Source organism: Grus americana, chromosome 8 (genome assembly GCF_028858705.1).
Source record: "Grus americana isolate bGruAme1 chromosome 8, bGruAme1.mat, whole genome shotgun sequence".
NCBI lineage: Eukaryota > Metazoa > Chordata > Aves > Gruiformes > Gruidae > Grus > Grus americana.
The window spans coordinates 36107049-36130335 of NC_072859.1; the positions used below are offsets into that span (position 1 = coordinate 36107049).

The 23287-nt window shown below is 41.1% G+C and overlaps 1 protein-coding gene across 4 annotated transcripts in view; it reads left to right on the forward strand.

Annotated features, from left to right (window-relative positions):
* The window catches only part of TNNI3K (TNNI3 interacting kinase), a 99385-nt gene that overhangs the window by 23258 nt on the left and 52840 nt on the right, over positions 1-23287 (forward strand). For all 4 annotated transcript variants that reach the window (XM_054834518.1, XM_054834519.1, XM_054834517.1 and 1 more), the window contains exons 6-17: positions 1508-1606; positions 3095-3233; positions 12246-12390; positions 12481-12585; positions 13233-13327; positions 13971-14120; positions 15232-15318; positions 16500-16556; positions 17574-17666; positions 17752-17809; positions 17917-18111; positions 18447-18551. In XM_054834518.1, the coding sequence (XP_054690493.1) occupies positions 1508-1606; positions 3095-3233; positions 12246-12390; positions 12481-12585; positions 13233-13327; positions 13971-14120; positions 15232-15318; positions 16500-16556; positions 17574-17666; positions 17752-17809; positions 17917-18111; positions 18447-18551 (1328 nt within the window). The remainder of the gene's footprint in view (positions 1-1507; positions 1607-3094; positions 3234-12245; positions 12391-12480; positions 12586-13232; positions 13328-13970; positions 14121-15231; positions 15319-16499; positions 16557-17573; positions 17667-17751; positions 17810-17916; positions 18112-18446; positions 18552-23287) is intronic.

The following is a 23287-nucleotide window of genomic DNA, read 5'->3' on the forward strand; positions in this document are numbered from 1 at the left end:
GCTCATCCCGTTCACATCAGAACTGCATCTGTCCCTGCCTAGTGTGTTCCCAGGATAATTCTAGCTTCTGGAAAGTGATATTGGGCACAGATGGCCAACATTCCCCATCATTTGTACTCTGGGAGGTGCTGAGGAATAACTCCACAGGAATCCCCACCTCCTTCAGCCTGTCTGCGATAGAAAGGCTTAGTCCTCGCAACACTTGGGTGCCTCCCGCGATACGCTGGACCTGTTGAAGCCCTTGGGTTCTGAAGAGACAGCACTGGCCCTGCCGTGCCGCTTCCAGGGGATGCTTACAGCTGATACCATAGTGAAATGGTTAAAACTAGTGGGAAATAGGCACACTTGAATATGTCAGGGAATGGACCTTACACAGAAAATTTATTCAGTCCGTCCCATGGATAAAATGTGTTTCAATTTAAATTGTGTAAAGAAATAATCCCTGTACACTAATGTTGCTTGGTAACAGGTTTTCGTTCTCTGAGTACTTGAGAATGGCACAGATTTAAATGACTGGCCCCATTGTCACGTGTGTGAAATGATTTGGTGGTCGCAGCTGACAGAAATGTGCATCATCGCAGCTAGCATTAATTGGCATCGTCGATGGAAGTCTCAGTGGGGAGGCACAGGTATAAATAGCGCAGCACAGGAGCTGGCCGTCTCCCCTTCTTTGTCATTTCTCCCCATTGCCAGGGAGGTGTTTCCCAGTTGCTCACTGTCCTGTGGGTGATTCACGGTCCAGCATCTTTCATCATCATTACACTCAAAAATTAACATTCATCAAAACGATATGTAGAGCTACCCAAATACCCATGGTACAAGTCCCTTAGCGTGCCTGAGGACTCCCTTGTGCTTCAGAAAAATTAGCAGCCCTTAAGCTTCAATGTATAATCCAAAGGGGTTTCATTCAGACTGCTATTTTGACAGTTATTCAGAAAGCCAGTGTTTGATAATTCATGGCTGTCCAGGAAAACATTGGCCTCCTGAAAGACCAAAAAAGTGGAAATCTGAAAGAAAATACTTAGGGTTATTTATTGAAGCCAAAGGACTATTATCTTCTAAAATACAAAGAAATCTTTACACACCGAGGGAATTATGCTTGAGGATTTACCTTCACACATTTACATTTAAAAGGTTTTTTTTTTTAACTTCTAAAAACTCTGATATGTTTGCTGCTCTTTGTTCATAATGGTTAAAAGAAAATTAAAGGTTACACTGGGAAACTCCAGACAGTCATTTCTGTGCCTCTTGTTTCATAAATCAGTCTTTTTACTGGCAAACAGATTTCAGGCTTATTTATAAAGCATCAGTGACATTCAGTGTTCAGTTAAAGTACTGTAAGCTTTTACATGGTGTATGCAGTCCTCCACCTTTATAGCTTGCTTGTTTGGGGCTTTTTGCTTTTTTTTAAACTGGTGATGTAAGGTTTCAAAATCTTGCTTCACTAGCTGATCACACATATATATATCATGTTTCTAATTGGAATTTCCTGTTTGTTTCCTTCTAGGCTGTCGACATTCTTTTGCAGCACGGAGCTTATGTGAATGTCCAGGATGCAGTGTTTTTCACGCCATTGCATATTGCTGCGTATTACGGCCATGAACAGGTAACCAAACGGGGCAATTTCAGAACGCTGAGATGTGGCACACCAAGGCAACACTAGGTTTAGTGCTAGGTATTTGTGCTTTACTTTCCAGAGGGTCCTACCATGAAAAGGTCTCACAGACTCAATTTACACTTGTAAGTCAATCTCTGGTTGCTCTAAGAGTCTGAATATCAACAGGAAATTTCTACACTTTAATCCTCTGTGCTCGACCCCAGCAAAAATTGGTATCTTCCCCTCTAGTCCTCTTGAAACAAATGATTGTCTCGCCAGCTTTGATAGCCTATAAACAGACCTGGACCCAGAGGCATATTTCATTTCACGTTCATTCATCCCACATTTCACACGTTGCTTAAGGAATCTGAGCATACTTTCTTTAACCTCTCCGAGGAAGTGAAGATCACTTCCCAGTAATAATTAAATGTCAATTCTATTGGTTTTCCTTGGAATTCACAAACTAAATAGTGGCCACTTCTAAGTTAATGGAAAAAAGTATCATTTAGAGAGCAGGATTTTCCGTGAGATACTGTGCACCCGATGACAAGTCCAGCTGTGCTTGCTTCGTTCACACAGGTCACAGACTTATTGCAACATAACCTGAAGTGCTGAGCAAAGCTGGCATTAAACCTTCCAATTCTCTTTCTTTTCCTAAAGTCTAATTGGCATAGGGTCAATCTAGCAGTCCAGTCATTTGCCCTGAAGAGCACTTTTGTGTGAAATATAATAATGGGTCTCTTTTGGCTTATGCAAGTCATTTCCTATGCCTTTCTTTGGCTAAAAGCAGGTATTCTGGGATATTTTCAAGTTTCAAAGGATGACCTCTAGGTAGAGTGCATTTTCCACTCCAGTGACATGCTACTTGGAGTGCATTGAGGAGCTGTTGTAGGAAACGCTTTCGAAAGAACAGAGTCCAGATGCGCAGATGATTGAAAATGCTCCACTGCGGCTGAGCGACAGCAGGGGTGCGAACCATGGCTGCGCTCCCGAGACCCTTCTTTTCACGTGTATGCGCCTCGTCATCCAGCAGCATTACGAAACTCCTTGCACGTTGGGCTGACAGATTAGTTTGCTTATTTGCCGTAAGCCGCTTCTGAACAAACAGTCACAGTCTTGTGAAATTATGCTAAAAGCTCATGTGGCGCCTTTGTGGTAAGAGACGCCATTCAGAAGGGAAGCCGGGGCTCTGACATTCGTGGACTTTGAGGGCATTCGCTTTCTCATGCTGACTCGTCAGGTAGACAAATACATGTGTCTTGTGTCGAGCCCTTACCATACATAACACTTTAGAGAATGAATGAGCACTTGCTTTTGAGAATTTTAATATTTTTATAGATATGTAACTTAAAAATGAGTTCTCTATTGAACCTCCTCTCCCTGTTTTAACTTTAAAGAGATGCCCCCACATATTATTCCCAATGCAGTATTCTCTCTGATTTTGTCAAAAGATTTATTGTCATGTGATATTTTAATTAGCCTTGATGACATATTTAGGTAACCCACCTCTTACTAAAGTTCGGAGCCGATGTGAATGCAAGCGGTGAAGTTGGAGACCGGCCCCTCCATTTGGCCTCTGCCAAAGGCTTTCTCAACATTACAAAGCTCTTGATGGAAGAGGGAAGCAAAGCTGATGGTAAGAAAAGATGTTTTTTAAAAAATCCGCTTTAACATTGTATTTTATAAACAGTCATGCCTTGAATCTTGAGTTTAGCTTCCTAACACATACTCGTGTGTGTTTGTGTATCACGTTTGGGCAACTGAAACAGAAAAATCGCAGTTGGAGAGTTTTCTTCACTTCTTAAGTATGCTTGGTTTGTCATCTCACTTGCATTCTGTTTCCATTAATAAGTTAGAGGTGAAAAACAGCAGCAGAAAACAAAATTAAGATTAGTATAGAGAGGTAGCTTACTATTGAGACGCTCGCCCAGTCAGAGGACACGCGGCCATGTGGTATGTATCCCCAATCGAAATTACTGCGGTGCATAGTGAACTCCTAGCGAAGGGGATACAGATGAGGAATTTTAAGTCAAAATTATACAGCAAGTAATTTAAAATAATTCAGATGAGAAATTGCAAATGGTTCACAAACAATACCACAGAAAATGGCATCTTTTTAGCACACGCTTCATTATGCTGCACGAGCTTCATATGCTTCCTGGTGGGACATCTTCTGTAAGAGAAAGTGTGTGCGTGAGGGACGTAATGGGCTGGACAGATGCAAGCTCCGTTAGCATGCTTTTGGTATGCTAGGAAGGTTAGGGATCCGCGCGTTTGTTTTACAGGCGATCTCACACTGACGCCAGCGAGACTATAAGATTACAGTTCAGTGCTGTATATTCTGCATGTGCCACAGTTTAAAATATTTTCCTTTGTAACTAATATCGGCATGCAAGCAGTACTACTGCTGAATTCTTATGCTTGCTCTTTTGTTCCCTCTCCTTATCCTGTTTCAGCAATGTAGAAGGCACAAAGCATTCCACACGCCAGCCTTTCTGTTCCGTTGCTGTGACACTTGCAGCGCAGGCACGTGCATATGCACTTGTGGCCATAAACTACAATCTTATGAACGTTAGAACAAAGAGCTCAGATTTTATGTATATAATGAATATTAATGCAGAGGTTCTTACATACTGAACAACATTAAAATTATTTGGAAATTAATTTCTTATCCTCAGAATAAGAGAAAGAAAAGGAACAGTACATAACTTGCAAAAGCACTGCCCTTTAATACATCTTTGGACTACATCATTACTCTTGTTAACTTATATCCACAGTACACAGGTACAAGGTAAAACCTTGATCCTCTTGAAGTCTATGGCAAAACTTCCATTAATTTCATTGAGTCCAGATTTTGCCTAGGGTATCACAATTTGATCTTGGAAAAGCAGTACTGGAAAAATAAGACACAAATTAAAAAAAAAAAAATGCTGCAAGAATCCTGCATGTTATAGAAAGAACAAGAAGTTATCAAAATTCTTCAGTTGCTGCTTCTCGATCTCGTATCCCATCCGATGTCTGGTTCCAGCCTCTGCACATAGCTATCCATGAATTAAAAACAACAGAGCAGAACATGGGAAGGTTAAAAAGGGGTGCTGTATAGCCACATCGGAAAAGCGTATTAAGTTGACGGGGTCGGTTCCTTCCCAATCTCACCCGATCCGATGCCCCACCGACACCTGTATCGGACTCAGGAGAGGACGGTCGAGTGCTCGTTGTGCACAAGTTCTGCATCCTCAAGCCGACGCTCCTCGGTGCTGAGTCTCGGTGCTGTCACTCCTTCACGACTGTGAAAGCACGACAAGAGCCCGAGAGGCTTCTTCCTTGCTCGATGTGGCCGGCAGTGCCAAAGGCAGCAGCTTTCACAGACCCCTGTGCCTGCTCTGCCAGTGGCACCGACTGCATTTCTCCCCAGTTTCCTCCTCTTTGCTAGATTTTAACGGGACAAATGTACCATATTCTCTGTGAGTCTCGCCTACAGTACACACGTCCTACTCACGCAGCAAGAAAAGTGTGGAGGGAAACAGCCTGACTCAGATTTGTGGTTTTTTCAATAGTGAGCTCTTGACGTTTCAGTCTCAATGTGTGTGCACTGAACGGATACGATTATAATAAAGAGGGGAAAAAGAAGAGGCATTCGCTCACCATAACAAGGCAGTGGGAGGTTCACTATCAGTTAGACAGTTTATTCCAAAAGGAAGAGAATCTGGGACACCGTTTCAGATCCTTTTCTTTAAAGTCAGTATCTTCAGCATTGGAAAGAGAGGAGACTGGAAGCGGGAAGTCCTTCGCTCACGAAGTAGCACGCTCTGAAAGCTGCTGTAAACAGAGCGGCGGAGGAACAACTCTTAAATGCCTAGAATGAAAGTACCTGGTGAAATAACCTGAAGAAATTTTGGCTGTATTCTGTGCAGACCAGCAACTGGTGTCATAAACTTGAACTATTTCATTTAATCTGATCTGACTCGTTGATCAGCTCTGAGGCCATGGCAACTGAAGAAAACCAGTGACCACTGAATCCGCCTGAAAAGGTCAGAATACTGAAATACAGCAACATTTGCAATCTAACAATAGCCAAAGTTCTCCTTCAACCCAGCCACAATACATAAGAAAATAATATAAATGTACTACCCATGTATGTAGCACCACCACTGTTCATGTTTTGCATATTCATGTTTATAAACCCAATACGTTACGAGTACAGTCTGTTCTCCAGATGCTAATCTCATAACTTGTTTTAACATAAACACTGCAGGGCAAGACTAAGTAAATTCCGTGTATTTCCAGAAATCCCATAAGGCCTTTCAAGCGTATTTCCTGAGGTATCCATCAGATTCCTTTAAGCTCCCAATTCATTCTGAGATCATTAATATATCTCAAAGACCAGCATGCCATTGCAAGCTGCTATCACTTACAGTGCCTTAACTGTCTTGAGATTTTTTCCAACTGATTTAGCATGGAATTTCTCATTTCTGGTTTTAGTTTTAACAACTTCTATTTCCTTCTTTTGTCACGCCTTCCAAACTCCTAGAGATTGTTTTGCATTACTGAGTCAATGCGATCGCTACCAACTTGCATTATTTATTCTGTCAGGAAATTCAGTTTTATATTTTAGAATCCCCAAATAGTAGAATGTAGCAATAATTGGGGTAAAAGTATCACTTCATAATTTCTGATTCATTCTTGTAATCTGGTAGATTTCTTCTAGGATAACTGTAATAAACAAAACAAAGAGAAGGAGCTTTTTCTTAAAGTAGAGAAGGCAGTTCCTTACCATGAGAAACCATCGGTGTTCCTCAAGAGCCATTCTCCTTCCTCATCTCGTCGGACTGAGCTCCCTTTGCTTCCTTCTTGCCTTTCGTGCAGCTTCTCTGTGCTCAGGTCCCCGCCCGACTTTTGTCTGTGTAGTTTCTGAGGATGAATGTTCAGCAAGACGCATTAGATCCAGATGACGCATGGTTTCAGCAGTGGGCTGGGTATGGTCTTGACCTTGAGAGGTGTCTTGTTGAGCCGCTGAGCCCTTTAGGTAATCAGATGGGTACGTGTGTGGGTCTCGGGGGGGCTGACTTCTGAACCAAAGCCCGAGTCATCTAATTGTTTGCTGTCTCTCAGTCTCATCTGCCACTTACCTGAAGGAAGATCAACTTGACTATTGAAAAGCAAGAGCTGTGGTTTTCGCCCGTTGCTGTCAGCTGGCCCGGTTGTATGGCCACACTTCTGCTGGTGGCCCAGCACTCCAGCAGAAAAAGGAATGGGCAGATGAAGGGTGGGGGTTTTTTTAAAAAAATTAATGGCAATTTAGAATTATTGGTATGTTCCACTTTCTTATGTTCCATTTCTTTGAAATCAAGGAGGGCCTGGAAATAATTGCTTCTCAAGTGCTTGAATGTAGCAGTAGAACTTCTAATATAGATGTTTCCATGACTTCAAAAACTGTTCCTTTCAAAATGAAAGAAAAAATTCACATTTAAAAAACTGGTTTATAGCCTGATGGGGCAGCTGAGAAACAGAATGTCTACACACTTAGAGAATTAGTTGGTGGCCAGGAAACAAGCACTTCCTTTGCTTCACATAAGCTAAATGCTATTTTTTATTCTTTTTCCAACTGGTGGTCCTGGAGGTTTATTTCAGGGACCACATGATATAAAATATATTCTTTGTCTTTATAACTTCTATGGTCTTTTAATAAAATTTGTCTGCTTTCAGGACTTCTGAGCTGCCTAGAGTTGGCAGCTCCTTTTTTCAGGTATCTTTGAAAATCGCTGTCACCTCTGCCAAATACAATCAATTTTAAATTTAAAACCAGAGTTTGATATTAGAAATCCAGGCATGTTCAGTCATGATTCCCTGAATATTAAACAGTTGTCACTGTTTGGGCAATTTCCCTTATTTTTTTTAAAACATACTTTCACTCTTCTTTTCATCCTTTTACTTACTGAAATGGTTTCACCTGTTACATTCTACCTATGTAATGTATCAGTCTTAAGAATAATTTCTACAGTATTCCATTTTGTTTCAGTCAAGAACTTCACGTTTGCTCATTTTCACTGTTTACTGGTAAGGAAATTTGAATTTTTAGTCTCTGACTCCCATGACAGTTGTACTATCGATCCTCAATTTAATATAAAAATACTTCAAAATCTTAATTTGAAGAACTCTCCTGTATTCTTCTTTAGTAATTCCTGAATCAATATGATGTACTTTTTCTGCCATAACTCTCTTCTAAAGTGTTTTTGGCTGATTTTATTTTGTTTTGACTCTGAACTTCTTCTGTTTAAGAAAATATTCCAGTTTACCTGTTGTGTTTCATTCAGAAATCAAAAAGCTATCAACTAAAACAAACCCCATCATCCCACGTTGTAGTCACGTATCCTTCCAGAGGCAAAGGCAATGGCTGGCAAGTATTTGACATCATTTCCAACTGCACAGACAAAGGAGAAGATTCACGTTTCCTTCCTTGCTCCAGCTTACACCCTCCTGTGCTGTAGAACCTCATGGCCCTGAGACCTCTGACGTCCTTCAGGCCGCTCTGTGGGAACATATTGTAAAACGCTGACATTTATTATTATAAAACTTTGACATTTATTCCCCTCTTATTTATTGCACTTCAGAATGAATCTGTGTCTGGTACCGCATCATAATAAAACATAAAGGCTAACATGTCACATGAATCTACAAAGTGAAGAATTATTTTAGAATAGAGAAAGAAAACAGTTTTCTTTACTCCTTTTAATATAAGACTGCTAGGAAGGTTAGTGGCGGCAGTTAATGAATTTTGCAGGCCATAAGCTTAATATAAGTCACAACAATTCCTTTTTTTTTTTTTTCTTTTTTTTTTTTTTTTTGGCCTGAAACATAATTCAGCTTTGGAACTATCTGTCACTAGACGTCAGCGAAGTTATAAGTTCAGCTCATTTTAAAGGACTGTCCATTTCTGTGAGCATTCAGCATTACTTCAGAAAGGTTTTAAAGCAGGGATTTATTTTAATTTTCATTGTTCCTTATACTCACAGAAAATCAAAAGAAGACAGAACCTCATAATGTGTGTGCTTCACCCTTTGTCCCAAGGAGACTCAGCTATAGGAAGGAATTGTTCCTGGGAGATGTTGGTCAAAGCAGTGCTTAAAAGCCTGCGTTGTACAGGTTTGGACACCTCTGATGGACAGATTATTCCTTAGCAGTCTATTAATTTCTTGTAAACTGTCTCAAAGACCTGGCGTTAGACTGAATTGAGACCTGAATGTTGTACGAAGTACACTGGATTTGTCAATTCCATCAGTTACGGTCTCAACCAGTTACGGTGGTTCTTTCTTTAAACATAGAAAGAAACACATTAAGAATCACAGAAATACATGCTCTCTTTTAAAACTGAATAAAGATCTTTTCTGGATAATGAAAGCAGTACTGGTATGTCGCTGTACCAATGAAGAACTCTGCCTAGAGCCTTGTCCAATCTCTTCCTTGCTTCCTACTACATAGATAGATAGACAGAAGATAGACAGAAGATAGATAGATAGATAGATAGATAGATAGATAGAAGATAGATAGATAGATAGACAGATAGATAGATAGATAGACAGAAGATAGATAGATAGATAGATAGATAGATAGACAGATAGATAGATAGATAGATAGACAGATAGATAGATAGATAGATAGATAGAAGATAGATAGACAGAAGATAGATAGATAGATAGATAGATAGATAGATAGATAGATAGAAGATAGATAGACAGAAGATAGATAGATAGATAGATAGATAGATAGATAGAAGATAGATAGACAGAAGATAGATAGATAGATAGATAGATAGATAGATAGATAGATAGATAGATAGATAGAAGATAGATAGATAGACAGACAGAAGATAGAAGATAGATAGATAGATAGATAGATAGATAGATAGATAGATAGAAGATAGATAGATAGACAGACAGAAGATAGATAGATAGATAGATAGATAGATAGATAGATAGATAGAAGATAGATAGATAGACAGACAGAAGATAGATAGATAGATAGATAGATAGATAGAAGATAGATAGATAGACAGACAGAAGATAGATAGATAGATAGATAGATAGATAGATAGATAGATAGATAGAAGATAGATAGATAGACAGACAGAAGATAGAAGATAGATAGATAGATAGATAGATAGATAGATAGATAGATAGATAGATAGAAGATAGATAGATAGACAGACAGAAGATAGATAGATAGATAGATAGATAGATAGATAGATAGAAGATAGATAGATAGATAGACAGAAGATAGATAGATAGATAGATAGATAGATAGATAGATAGATAGAAGATAGATAGATAGATAGATAGACAGAAGATAGATAGATAGATAGATAGATAGATAGAAGATAGATAGACAGATAGACAGATAGACAGATAGAAGATAGATAGATAGATAGATAGATAGATAGACAGAAGATAGATAGATAGACAGACAGAAGATAGACAGATAGATAGACAGAAGATAGATAGATAGATAGATAGATAGATAGATAGACAGAAGATAGACAGAAGATAGATAGATAGATAGATAGATAGATAGATAGACAGAAGATAGATCGATAGATAAAAGATAGATAGATAGATAGATAAATAGATAGATAGATAGATAGATAGAAGATAGACAGAAGATAGATAGACAGACAGATAGATAGATAGATAGAAGATAGACAGAAGATAGACAGATAGATAGAAGATAGATAGATAAATAGATAAATAGATAGATATATAGATAGACAGAAGATAGATAGATAGATAGATAGATAGACAGACAGACAGACAGACAGAAGACAGACAGACAGACTTATGAGGTATCTCCGTACCCATTTCAGGCATGGCTAAGGAGGTTCCCAGGAATGCAGTCGCCTCTCCTGTAAACAGGCAGAAGGCTCCCTGGCGCAGATGTGGTCCAGGATGACCGGCAGTCTCAAGCAATCCCTGCCTGCGGGTCGAGGATCTTCCAGGGATGGCTCGGCTCCCCAGCAGACAGGTTGCACGCAGCAGCCGTTGAAGTAGTTGGGTAGTATTGGTAGATACCAGCAGTTCTCTGATCCTGGCCCCAAAGCCAGAATGTTCCCAGCCAGGTTTCTGTTATCAGTACACATGCAGCCACCGTCTCACGCTCTTCGCTTGATAACGGCTGTTCTCAAGAATTGTTGGGTTTATGTTGTTCTATTACAGAACCATTTTTAAATAGAAGCTTGTGATAAAAAGTGTGTACTATTAGCGTTTGCTATATTAAAACAACAGCAGTCAAAATTAGACGGTTTCAGACATGTGAATTTGTTTCTGCATGCTAACTGAAACAACATTTCGATGTAACAGATCACTTCCTGATAGTTTTCCAAGTGCTTTGCTGAACCGGGACCCAAATCTTCAAGAATTCTCCAACAACCCTTCTATTTCACCAAAAATGTCTGAGAATATGAGCTAGCTAGGAGTTTAAGAAATCACATCATATTCAAATCCTTGGTGATACATGCTTACTTGAGAGGTATTTAGAATGAATTAGTTTCCATTTTCCTATGCTTTTAATCTTATGCTATTGTGTACTGATTAAAGCAACTGGTTTTGCAGGTAGAAGGATACAAGAACTGGTCTTCAGAAATTTAGGAAAAATACTTTTATTGGATATATTTTTATAAGTTGTGTGCCACATACACAATGCATGATTTTGTGACATAAAGCACTGGAGGGACAAATCTCTTAAACAGAAAATGGACTTTGTATCACACATCTTTTGTTTCCCATGTGAAATTAAATTGAACCAGCAGAGATAAATACCATTCCCACCCAACAATAATACACCGTGTCTCTAATTTTGCCCATTCTTTTATATAGTTTTATGTCATGTCAAAGAATACTCCCATCCTGTTAAATATGTGATGTGCCTGCATAATCATCCTTGCAGGTGAAAAGAGATATTATGCAAAATGAAAACTTTGGTAATCCAGAAGTTTGAATGAATTCTCATCTTCCTTTCTTGCCTTTTATGTATTTATATTTTAATAGCGACTATGAAAAATATGTCCTTATCGTGTCTCTTTTAGTTTGTTTAAACTTCTTTTTTTGTCACTGCATAAGTACATAAAGAATTCTTGGTTCTGCTACTCAAGGAAGCTAACGTAAGCCTTAAAACCAACGGGATTTTCCTTTCCTAGGAGCAACAACAAAGTGTGTTTCTTCCTAGTGTTTGTAATTGATAACTGTTGTTCCATGCATTTGGAATAACTCAGCGGATTGCTCTTTTACACACAGGAACTACGGATCTTAGCTTTGCTTCACTCTGTGATATACTGACAGCAGTTGCTCTTTCTGAGGGTCGTTTATAACTCGTGAAAAGCTACATCAAAACATTCCACATGTCTGCTGCTGGAAGAAAGCAATTATACCCTCAGTCCAAAAAATCGGCTTGACCGTGTACTACAGATGGCACTGAGTAATATAGTTTTGATACATGAAAGCTCACAGAAATTTCAATTTTAAAGAAATAGGACCACAAATATTTTAGCAGGAGGTTTCAAAACTTATAGGCGCGACACATAATGCGTTACTAAATACCCAAAACAAGCTCTGTTAAGCATAAAATACTTTCTTTGGTCTCTTCCTGGGTCAAATGGCAGTGAATGCTCAGGACAACGAAGACCACGTTCCTCTGCACTTCTGCTGTCGATTTGGACACCATGAAATTGTCAAGTTCCTACTGCAGAGCAGCTTCGAAGTCCAGCCCCACGTGGTGAATATCTACGGAGACACACCTTTGCATCTGTGAGTCACCTGGAGAAGCTCTGTTTTATTGGTTTGGGCCTAATTAGAAAGCTGGGGGTGTTAACGACTTTTTACTGACTTCATCTTCAGGGCGTGCTACAATGGAAAGTTTGAAGTTGTCAAGGAAATAATTCAGCTCTCAGGAACAGAAAGTCTCACTAAAGAAAATATATTCAGTGAAACAGCTTTCCACAGGTGAGATGTTCAAAACGCCCTTATCAACAGAATTCCACCTATGCATGCGTGTGGTACAACACCCAAGATCACAAATGTTTCACCAACAGCCAGGTGAGGAGCACAGCAAGCAGCGAGCTCGAGATGGATGGTAAGTCTGTGTCCTGAGGCACGGGAGAGGGCTTGAAGGAAGAGGCAGAACCAGATAGTGCATGGGGAGACAGAGAGCGAGCAAGAGCGAGGAAGGTAGGAAGAGCATCCGGTCCGTCGACATCCGTGTGAACAACGGGTTCTCTCTGTCTAGGCTGGAAGCTGAGTTCAGGGCCTGTTCTGCCTAGAAACTGCGGGGGTCTAGATGTTCTAAATTGGAAATGAGGTGGCAGAACACAGTTTGGTCATGATGCTGTAAGTCTGTAAAGTGTAATTTAAGAGGCGCTTTGCAAAACACACTATAAATTTTGCATAGCTGTGCAAAATTAGTGTATACGGGAATAAATAGAATGTTTCTGAAATGACAGAAATGAACTTGCTTTGGTGGATTAATCATGCTTTTGCACATTTCTAAAGATCCTTTATTCTATTACTACATTTTTATCTCTGCGTAACTCTTGTTAAAGTATTTGTCCTTTTATGGATTATAGCATTCACTTTTTCTTTTATTTTTGCAGTGCTTGCACCTATGGGAAGAACATAGAACTTGTAAAATTTCTTCTTGACCAGAATGTTGTGAGCATCAATCACCAGGGAAGAGATGGACATACAGGTAACATCATCATCTCTGCTGTGTGTGAGTGCATACACCAGCACCAAAACACTCGGAAGCCATACACAACCAGGATCTCCAGGGTAATTCCCGTGGTAACACAATGATCAGCATCCAGTTACCTTTCAGACAGATCTCAACTTCTTTGAAATACGATTGAAGGCAGGGATAGAAGTGACAAGAGTTCAGTGAGGATGTGTCAGACTCGTTAGCTGGTACATGAGTAACAAAGCCTGATGTAAACTGATTCTCCCATAATTAGACTTCTAAGCAATTTTAAGAGTTGGGCCCAGGTATTATTCTGCTAGGGACTGGGCATATGGGATACAGTGTGTGAGGGGCTGCACACCTCCGTCTCCCACTACAGACAATGAACAAAAGAGCCGCCTTTGTTTCTGCTTGCTTTTCCTCATGCACAAAGTCGTTAGATGTGATTTGCAGGTGGTAAATGCTGACACGTTGTGTAGCGGGCAATGGATTGGTTCTTACAGCGTTAATATTTTGTTTTCACCTGTTGCCTCAGGTAGTTTTTTGATAACCTATTCCTTTGTTGAGGAAATCAGTTTGTGCTTTGTAGCTGTTGCTGCAAGTCCTATGGTGATGTTCTGACAGCTGTGCTTACCATGCTTCTCTGATGCTCTAGGATTACACTGTGCTTGCTACCATGGCCATATTCGACTTGTACAGTTTTTACTGGATAATGGAGCTGATATGAACCTGGTAGCTTGTGATCCCAGCAGGTCCAGTGGAGAAAAGGATGAGCAGACCTGTTTGATGTGGGCTTATGAGAAAGGTATTTCAATTTTCTAGTTTCTGCTGCAAAATCCACAGGAACTGTACAGGAAGGAGAGAACAGTATGAAATAACCCCTCAGTCCTTGTCGACTAGGAGCTCTCACCATCTGCTTTCCAGTTCCTGGCATGAAAGGTTATAAAAAACAGCCCTTTTGTTTATACTCTGTTAAACATCAGTCTAATTTAACACAAACTCAAGGACAGGAGTATTTAAGTGCTGCTAAAATAGAAAACATACAGCCTGCTCAGAAAAGGCTATTTATCCCTCTAGTATGTGCATGAGGAGTTTTAATTTTGTTACCGAAGGAGTCAATACAGAATCAGTAACCTTAAATTCTTGCAAATACAGATCAAAGCAAGGCATTTTCCATGGTTCCTGTTATACTGTCCTACACGGACAGCAATGTGTCAGTTTTCTGTCCTGTTTTTGACTCCATGCCTTCTGGGACATTCCTTCCTCCTCCGGAAGCATTGCGGTACCATTTATCAGGAGAATGACTGTAATTTAGTAAAACTACGGATTTCAAAGGCCCTTTGAAAACCTGCTATTGGAAAATACTCTGTATGAAATTACTGAGGGAAAACTCATCTTTGAAAGGTTTAGAAAAGAACTTTGAATGTTGCCAAGCAGAACTTTGCGCGTCAAACATCTGAGAGCGTGAGCATGTTGTGCGCGCACCGCTCGCTTCTGGTTCCTTGCGCAGGGGAATCAGTATAGCAACTGTCTGCAGCAACAGAGTGTACAAATTTTCTCCCGTTTGGGACACCGGAACTGAAATATTTTCAGGCACTGGTTTTCCTCGCAGGGCCTGTTGAAGACTATCGTCAACTTCCATTTTAGGATTTCTGTAGCAGGGTTTCTTCTGTTGCCATATATCACATTTCAAGATTAGGTGGGCTTATGAAAATAACATGTTCAGTTTTATTGGCAAGTATTTCCCTCTCTTTGTGCAGTGAAGAATCAGATTATTATTAGGGCTGCTATGTCTTTGTTGACTTTTTTTTATAGGCACATTGTATATTTTTTAAATTTTATTTTGTATAAATCAACTGAAAAAAAATACTGTTTTGTTTACCTGCAAATGCTTATATTTCCTCTTTCTTTCTTAGGTCATGATGCCATCGTGACCCTTCTGAAGCATTATAAGAGACCTCAAGATGACTCCCCCTGTAACGAATACTCACAGCCTGGAGGAGGTATGGTCCGAGGCACAGCTTTGTTCTCTAGCTGAAGGGGCTGATCCAAAGACTGCAGAAATCTCTGGGAACGTTCCACGGATGGCAGGGACCGTTTGGTCAGTTCTCTCTGGCACAAAGAAAATTAGCGTCATGAGAATCCCCATTTTCCAGGTGCCCTCTGTTTATGTCAAAAGTCTTAAAACACAGTTGTCACTTTGTACCACTCACTAGAAAGGAAGGCCAGAAGCTGTGAGATGAAGATCAGTCCCTAGTAATCATCACTTGTACTTTTTACATCCTTAATACCTTGTTTAGCCATTCTCTTTGTGTTTAGCTCTGATGTTTCTTTGATTGCTGACATTCGGTACATTTCTATGCCCGGTCCCCTTCATATTTTTTAACATCTTTGGATATCAAATTCCCCCTTGGGAAGCATTAATTACCCTTTTTGCTGCAAAAATACTCATTCCTATTGGCACTGAATGAGAAGTGCCAAGAAGAACGCTAAGGCAAGCGGTTAGGCACGCAGCACGTTTCGCGGTGCGTTGAGAGGGGTGACTCTGCGGTACCCTGCGCTTGTCCGGGCCAGTGACTCCTCCTGCGTGGAAATACGAGGGACCTGCAGCCAGCAGCGGGATCGATCTGCTCCCTGCGCGCTTTGCTCTGGTCCAGGACTGGTTTTGTAGATCACAAGTGTGTGCACATCTTTGGGGGACTAAGTTTTGCCTGTGTTGGAAATGTATTTTGGCAAGCGTATAACACACCCAGAGATATTTTTTTTTTAATGGTAATTGTTAAAAGAACTCAGCTCCCACTTAAGCAGAAAAACAAGAGATGAAATTTGTGGTACATGGAGAAAGCTGAGGTCTGTTAGCAAATCTAGTCGGTGAACCAAACAGTGCAATATGCTCGCAGCCCAACTGCCAGGATTTGTTCATCTAATCTGAGCTCCTTTACAAAATCTAGCCGATACAAAAGGCGACACTGGCCGCCTTTAACACCAGTGAAAGTCGGTATCGCCCTGCAGAAGTCAGCGAAGCTACCTGCAAAGCACTTCCAAGAACGCACCACAATCACGTGTGGGGGTGCTACCCCTTTTTTTTTCATTCTTTAAGCAATCATTGCCTCATTAATTTATCGGTACAGATGCTTATACTGTCTTTGAATTCCATGAAACTCATTCTGTTCTTTTATTTCAGACGGTTCCTACGTGTCAGTTCCATCCCCTCTAGGAAAGATTAAGAACATGACTAAAGGTATTCTCAATGGCAAGGGAAAACTTGAGCTTTTACGGTCTTTTTACCCAAGGTGTTTGTCCGCCTAAGCATCCTATGCGAGATTCACTATTCCTGGGATTTTCTTTGTTCAGAAATGTAATGATGTGCACAAGCAGCAGCTATATTTCCCCAGGATAATTTTAGGAAACAATATACTTAGCTTTGTTGCTCAGCATCATGATACTTCCTGTATTTATCTTATTTTCATTTACTTTAAAAAATATATTTGTTTCTTTGGAGAAGAGGATGTGATTGTGAATTAGAACAAATCAAATACACACATATCCATGAATGCAAACAAATATTATGTTGAATTCCACTGTAAGGTGCCTGGAGTAATGTTACAAGAAAAATTCTGTCCAAAAATAATCTGCGTTAACCTGGAACACGTATAGATAAAACACAATATATTTCAATTTTTGTGGTGCTTTCAATTTTCCACTTCAAATATTCACTCTGGATATAATCAATTCCTTACATCCTTTACGTAGCAGCATTGAAATGTTCCAATTAGAAATATTCTGATAAATTTTATACTAATAAACCAAAAATAACAACAAGGTAGAGATATTTGCTAACTAAATTCACTTGCAAAATTTAGACTCCCCATGTCGCTGGAGAGTCAGTCAGATGTGGAGTAACATCCCCTGCATCAGTAACGAGCGCTAGCCGTACGGAACAGCAGGAACCACCTCTCCATGCAGGGAACTTTACCCAACCGTCGCACGGCGCAGGCGGAATACGGCCGTGGAACACGTTCCTCAGCGATAAGGTTTTAAAGCCAGGACAGCCCAAGGCAGCTGCAGCATTGCGAGCGCTGCTCTGCTGTTGGGGTTTCCTGTGGCTGCTGAAAGGAAAGGGAGTAGGATTACCAGTCAACCAATTTACGGGAGGAAAATCAGCTTTTACGGGGCAACGGTTTTGTGAAGTTAAACGCTTCCATCCTGTCCTTCCCCATGACCCTGCGTTTTACCAACAGGATGTTTTCTTTTGCAGAAAAGGCAGATGTTCTCCTCCTCCGTGCTGGTTTGCCATCACATTTCCATCTTCAGCTCTCTGAGATAGAGTTCCATGAGATTATCGGCTCAGGTACCAGAAATAAGAATGCATACGTTTTAAATGTCTGATGTTCATAATAAATATCCCTGTGCCTCTTTATTTTAAATCATTTCAGGATCTTTCGGAAAGGTATATAAGGGACGATGCAGAAATAAAATTGTCGCCATCAAACGGTAAGTTTATCGGACTTTTCCATCTTGTTTGGTTAATGACCTAGTTTGAAATATTTGGGGGAAAGAATTGTATTTTTGCTTTCCTGTTTTCTCATGTAAATTCTAAGCTATCGAGCCAATACCTACTGCTCCAAATCTGATGTGGACATGTTCTGCCGTGAAGTTTCCATTCTCTGCCAACTGAATCATCCGTGTGTCATCCAGTTCGTGGGAGCTTGTCTAGATGACCCAAGTCAGTTTGCCATCGTCACGCAGTATATTTCTGGAGGATCGCTCTTCTCCCTGCTTCACGAACAGAAGAGGTATTCTGCTCGTTCTCTGCCTGGACTCGCAGTACAGAGTTCGGAAGACTACTAAATCTATGTGATGTAAATGTTTTTCATTTCAGTATAAAATAATAGAGAAAGGAACACACTAGAAAAAGTTTAGCTTTGATTCAGATTATTGGGCGTACAAGGGAAATTAGTAAGTAATCATAAAATTGTTATTTAGTCAGTATTTTACATTATATGCATTTACATTACATAGATTATATAACATTATTTTGTATTTAAAAAATTTTAAAGGTTCCATGATTTACAGATAATTTTTGTCTGTTTATTAACTTTGAGTAATTTTTTTTTTTTTCTAAATACAGAACTCTTGATCTGCAGTCTAAATTAATCATTGCTGTAGATGTTGCCAAAGGCATGGAGTATCTCCACAATCTCACACAACCAATCATACATCGTGATTTGAACAGGTAAGTTTCTTTCTTTATCGGGAAATTCAGGGAATCTGAAGGCTCAGAGCAGCAGTGGTGGTCTGCAGTCTCACCTGTACTTGCAGGCTCTTGTAATTGCGCGGTATCTCATTAGCGCTGATGGAGCTCGGAGGAAGGTCTGCTTGCATGGGTCGGACTGGGCACCTGGGGCGCGATGCTTTCCCCTTCACTGGAGGCTTGAACACATTTTAGTTGAGCAGCTTGGCGGACAGTAGTCAGCTTCATGCTTCTAACCATTTCACTGGCAGATATCTGAAGTGTACAAAATATTTGTACCCCGTTTGCGTACATTACTCCTGCGGGATAGCCTCTTTACGATTGGTGCCATCCCCTGTGTTACCCCGCATACCTGTTGGAATCCAAAGCATTAATTAATTTGGTTCACCTCCGTTTGTCCCTCTAAGCGTTAAGTGCCTGATTTAAACCGGTCACCAGTGCCCCTAGGGTCGATGTGGAAATGCGAGAAGGCTTCCGGAAGGAAATTGCTCCCGTTGGGTTTAGGTGCCTGCCTCGGACAGGAGGAGCCCCGGCTGAGCCTGTGCTTGTCGCGGGCAGGGGACCAGCCACCAGTTTGGACTAAGCGCCTAATGCTGCCGCTCGTGCAGGTACGGCAGGTGAATCCCAGCCCGGGGGTCCGGTGCTCAGTCTTCGTTAGAAGCAGGAAACATCTGCTCTACCGAGCGGAATTTTTTGTGTCATGTCTCCATCAGAATTCACTCAAACTAGCCATCCTGCACTACCCTCTGCTCTGGAAGGGGACTAACCAAAATTACCTGTAGGAGTATTTGAAGGAGAGCAACCAGGCAAAGAAAGTTGGTGCTGGGTAGCTCTTGCACTCGTTGGCCGCGGTAGTCGGCTTGGAAACAGCTTCTTCATATGCGCGAGCACTGTGACAAGAGAGCTTACGCAGAAAGGGTTTTATGAAAGTAGGATGAAGTGAGTTACCAAATAGGTTTTCTTCAGTGTCAGCCATGCACCTCTTCATTTTCCACTAGCTTACCTACTTGTTTAAGAAAAAAATTACAGAAATGTTCATTCTGTGACCGGTCCTACAGAGTTGTGGTGATACAATAAATGACATTTTCCTGCATCTTGCTCTAAGTTTTCATTTCCTAGTGACACTGATAGGTGCAGTGAAAGATTCCTTGTGAAAGACACTCACTCTTTTGGAAAAAGGAGCTGGATTTTCCCCTTTGCTGAGTGAAGAAGTAAACTGACTGTGAGACTATACCCACTTCAGGGTTCTGGTACGAAATTCCAAAAAAAAGCTATGAGGCAGTAGCAATTTCCTGGGCATTACTGCTGGCGTCGCCAGGAGAACAGCACGGCTGGCGCAGGGGAAAGGTTCTGTTTTCCTGCTCCAAGTGCTCCTGCCCTGGCAGCTGTGCAAAGGGAGGGACCACAAATGTGGCGTTTGTCCGCTGTAAGCAGGAGGGTTCTTGGGGTTTGAAACATAACAAGGACACAGCGTGCGTCTGTACCAGTCACAGGGTGCAAGGTGACGCCCACCAAGCTCGGTGTCCCGTCTCTGGCAGTGGCCCATGGTGGCAAATTTGAGAGCCAGGCATGGGTATAGTGAGGATGTCTTGAATTCTCTCTCAGTTCCCGAGAACTTTGGGTTCAAAAGGGTGTTTTCAAAAATGAGTACCTGCTCTTGAAGTCACATTTTTTCAACAAAATAATAACTCTATTTGTGGTTATGAAAGAAGAAATATCCTTGCAGACTGAAGAAGAAAATTGGATCACTAACGCAAGAGAAACTGCACGTTTCTTTATTTTAGTCTGAAAAATGCAGTCTACAAACCGTATCACTTCAAGCCAGTCTTCTGGGGTTTATGTGCCCTGGGTTGGCAATATTGGCACAAATTCTGCTTTATACTCTGACTGCAAATTTGAGCACACTTTGCTTTATTCATCTACTCCAATGTATGAGTGCATCCATCTGCTCGTGTTAAAACTGCTACAAGCACATAAAAACGGCTCCCGTTAACCATTGCCAATTACATACCCAATTACTTTATTGAAATGTGCGGATACGGTGTTCTCTGTATGGATATGAGAAATGTGTGATGTTTAGAAGGATACTGCTGATGTGTTGTATTCGTCTGTGTAGGCTGGCTATATGGAAACTTAATATATTACTATAAGCCGTATTTGGCAATTTTACTGTAGCAGAGCCACATAAAATTTGTTTGTTGAAGAATATTTTAAATGCACTTTGGATTGACTAAATACTTTCGAAAACCATGTCGCTTTTATCAAAACTCTTCTCGCCTGAAAAAGCCTGAATCCACATTTCAGAGGCCTTTGAAATGCTTCATTTTGACATTTTACATTATTTTCCTGTTCTTCCTAGTTTTTTGACTTTTTAATTCTAATTCAAGTTGCAAGTCCCAGCCTCAGGGAAGCCCGGGGATCGGTGGGGCGGGGGCTCCCGCCCAGGCGGTGCTTCGCTGCGGCAGATGTTGCTCCTCTAATTTCCTGGTGCGTTCCTGGTACCGTGGTACCGGTGCCCGGCGTGTTCCTGGTACCTGTTGTTCCTTGGTCTGCAGGGCTGTGTCCCGACTTGAGTCGCCTTTGGTACTGTCAGCAAAGGCTCCTTCAGCGTCTGTCTCTCCGTCTCACTATTGCTCCTCCGTGCAGAGTGTGCTCGGCCCTGACATCTCGTCGTTATGAAGACTTTCTAATTTTTTAAGAACTGAAATGGTGAAATGTTAAACACTTAATTGATTGGTTTCTGTCCCTGTTGATCTGATTTCCCACACAGGCAAATACTTTCTTCTGCTGTCCTGGAAAGATGGATACAAATACTTGTTTAATCTGTTTGTTCGGGTGTTTTTAATTTTCCATTTGGGAATTCTCAGTTTATTTTCAGTGTAGCACTGAGCTCTCAAAGAACACCTTGTCGCTTTCTTTCATTACTTCTTTTCCTTTCCTTTGTTTGTTTTGCCTATTTTACCTTAAATATTTTCCCATAATCACAAGTTCCTCTGACTGTTTCTTGGTTTGTTCGGCCCATTTGTGACAGATAAAAGCATCTGTGATTGGATCACTTCTGAGAGCTAAAATCTCGTGCAGGTGTGTGCTCATTCCCTTTCTTTGCTGACACCCGCGCGGAAGCACTGAGTCCTTGGGGTAAGCAGGGAAAATCCGTTCTTGCTGTTCTGGCTACGCGAATAGTCTCAAGACGTGCTTATTTCAGTGAAGGGTGATGAAATACCTAACTGTCTTGGATGGTGAGATTTTAGATGCAAATGCCTCCTTTTGCTAACGACAAGATGTGATTCTTAGTTCCCTCGCCCTTCAATGCGGAAGGGGCGGTCGGGCTTTCCTCTCACGCTGCACAGCTGTGCGCTGCTTTGAACAGGCGGCTCCCTGCCTGCGACTGTCATCTCTCTGCTCGCACAGCTCACCCCTTGGAAAGTCCTGAGTACTGAGATGGACATTCGGCTCTGCAATTTGGGCCCAGGTCAGGATTGCTAAGAGCTTCAAACTAGGCACCCTTACTCTTTTGGCACTCTTGTGTGACAAGGCTGGATTAAAAGCAAAGAGAAAGTATTGATATTACAAACTTTCAATACATTAAATTGTGAGGAAAGCTTGGCGCTGGACAGAGCTTTTCTACATTAACCATTCTTTCTAAAAACAAACAAACAAACAACCAAAAAACCAACAAAAAAAAACCCCTGTTGATAACAGCGACATGGCTCTACCAGTCCTAGAAACTTTTGGAAATGGTACAGAAAAAGAGCTGTTTAGGCCAGACAGTAGTGAGTGTCCGGTTTTTAAAGTACAAGGTGGTTTCATAGGATTTGCTCTGCAGAAAGCAACCTGGATATCAACCTACAAAAAAGACAGGCTGGAAGAAGAATGTCTTCTTACTACCCCATTTTCCTTTTTCCATGACTGTACTTGCCTCGTTTCTCCATACCATCCATGTCCACCACCTCTTGTCCTCCTCCTTCCAGTCAAGGGTCCCTTGTCCTCACCCTGCTGGCTCTGACTTCACGCATCCTCCACATTCTGAATCTCCATCAAACACCTACCTCCCTCCACAGGTTCCTTTTGGGCCACCAAAATGTGGAGCTCAGCAGGAGATGCTTTCTTTTGACTCTGTAGTTCTTGCCTCAGTCATGGTGCAAGCCAAGAGCCCGTGTCTGAACGCTGCAGTCTGCATAACTGGCTTAGGACGGTAAAAATCCAGACCTTACAGTTTAGCTTTATGCCTTGTCACTACTGGCCGTTAGAAAAATAGTTCTGCACTGAAGGATTTTAAATAATGTTTTCCACAAAAGAAAACCCAAAACAGTATCTCACTAGAGAGCCAAAAAGCACATCATTGCCTCACAGAACTTTTCCCAGATCGTATTTGTGAGGGTCAGAAGATAATTTGCTATAAGGACATCAGTGCAGTTGATGCGTGGTGCTGAGAGCAGCTCAACTTCTGAAAGTTTTCAGTGTGAGAGTGGGAGGCGTGTTTTCAGCATGAGTCCCAGTCAGCCCATAGGCACAATTACTAGATGAAAATCTTTACGACAGATGAAGAGAAAGACCAAGAGTGAAATTCTGACCCTCTTGTGTTAAGTTTTGCCAGTGGCTTCACAGGAGCCTTAAGTTTTTTACCTTAAATTTTCACATAGCTTGTAACCCTCTTTGTGAGTTCTGAAATGCACATAATGCGTTAAATAAATCTGCAATATGGCTTGACGGAACAG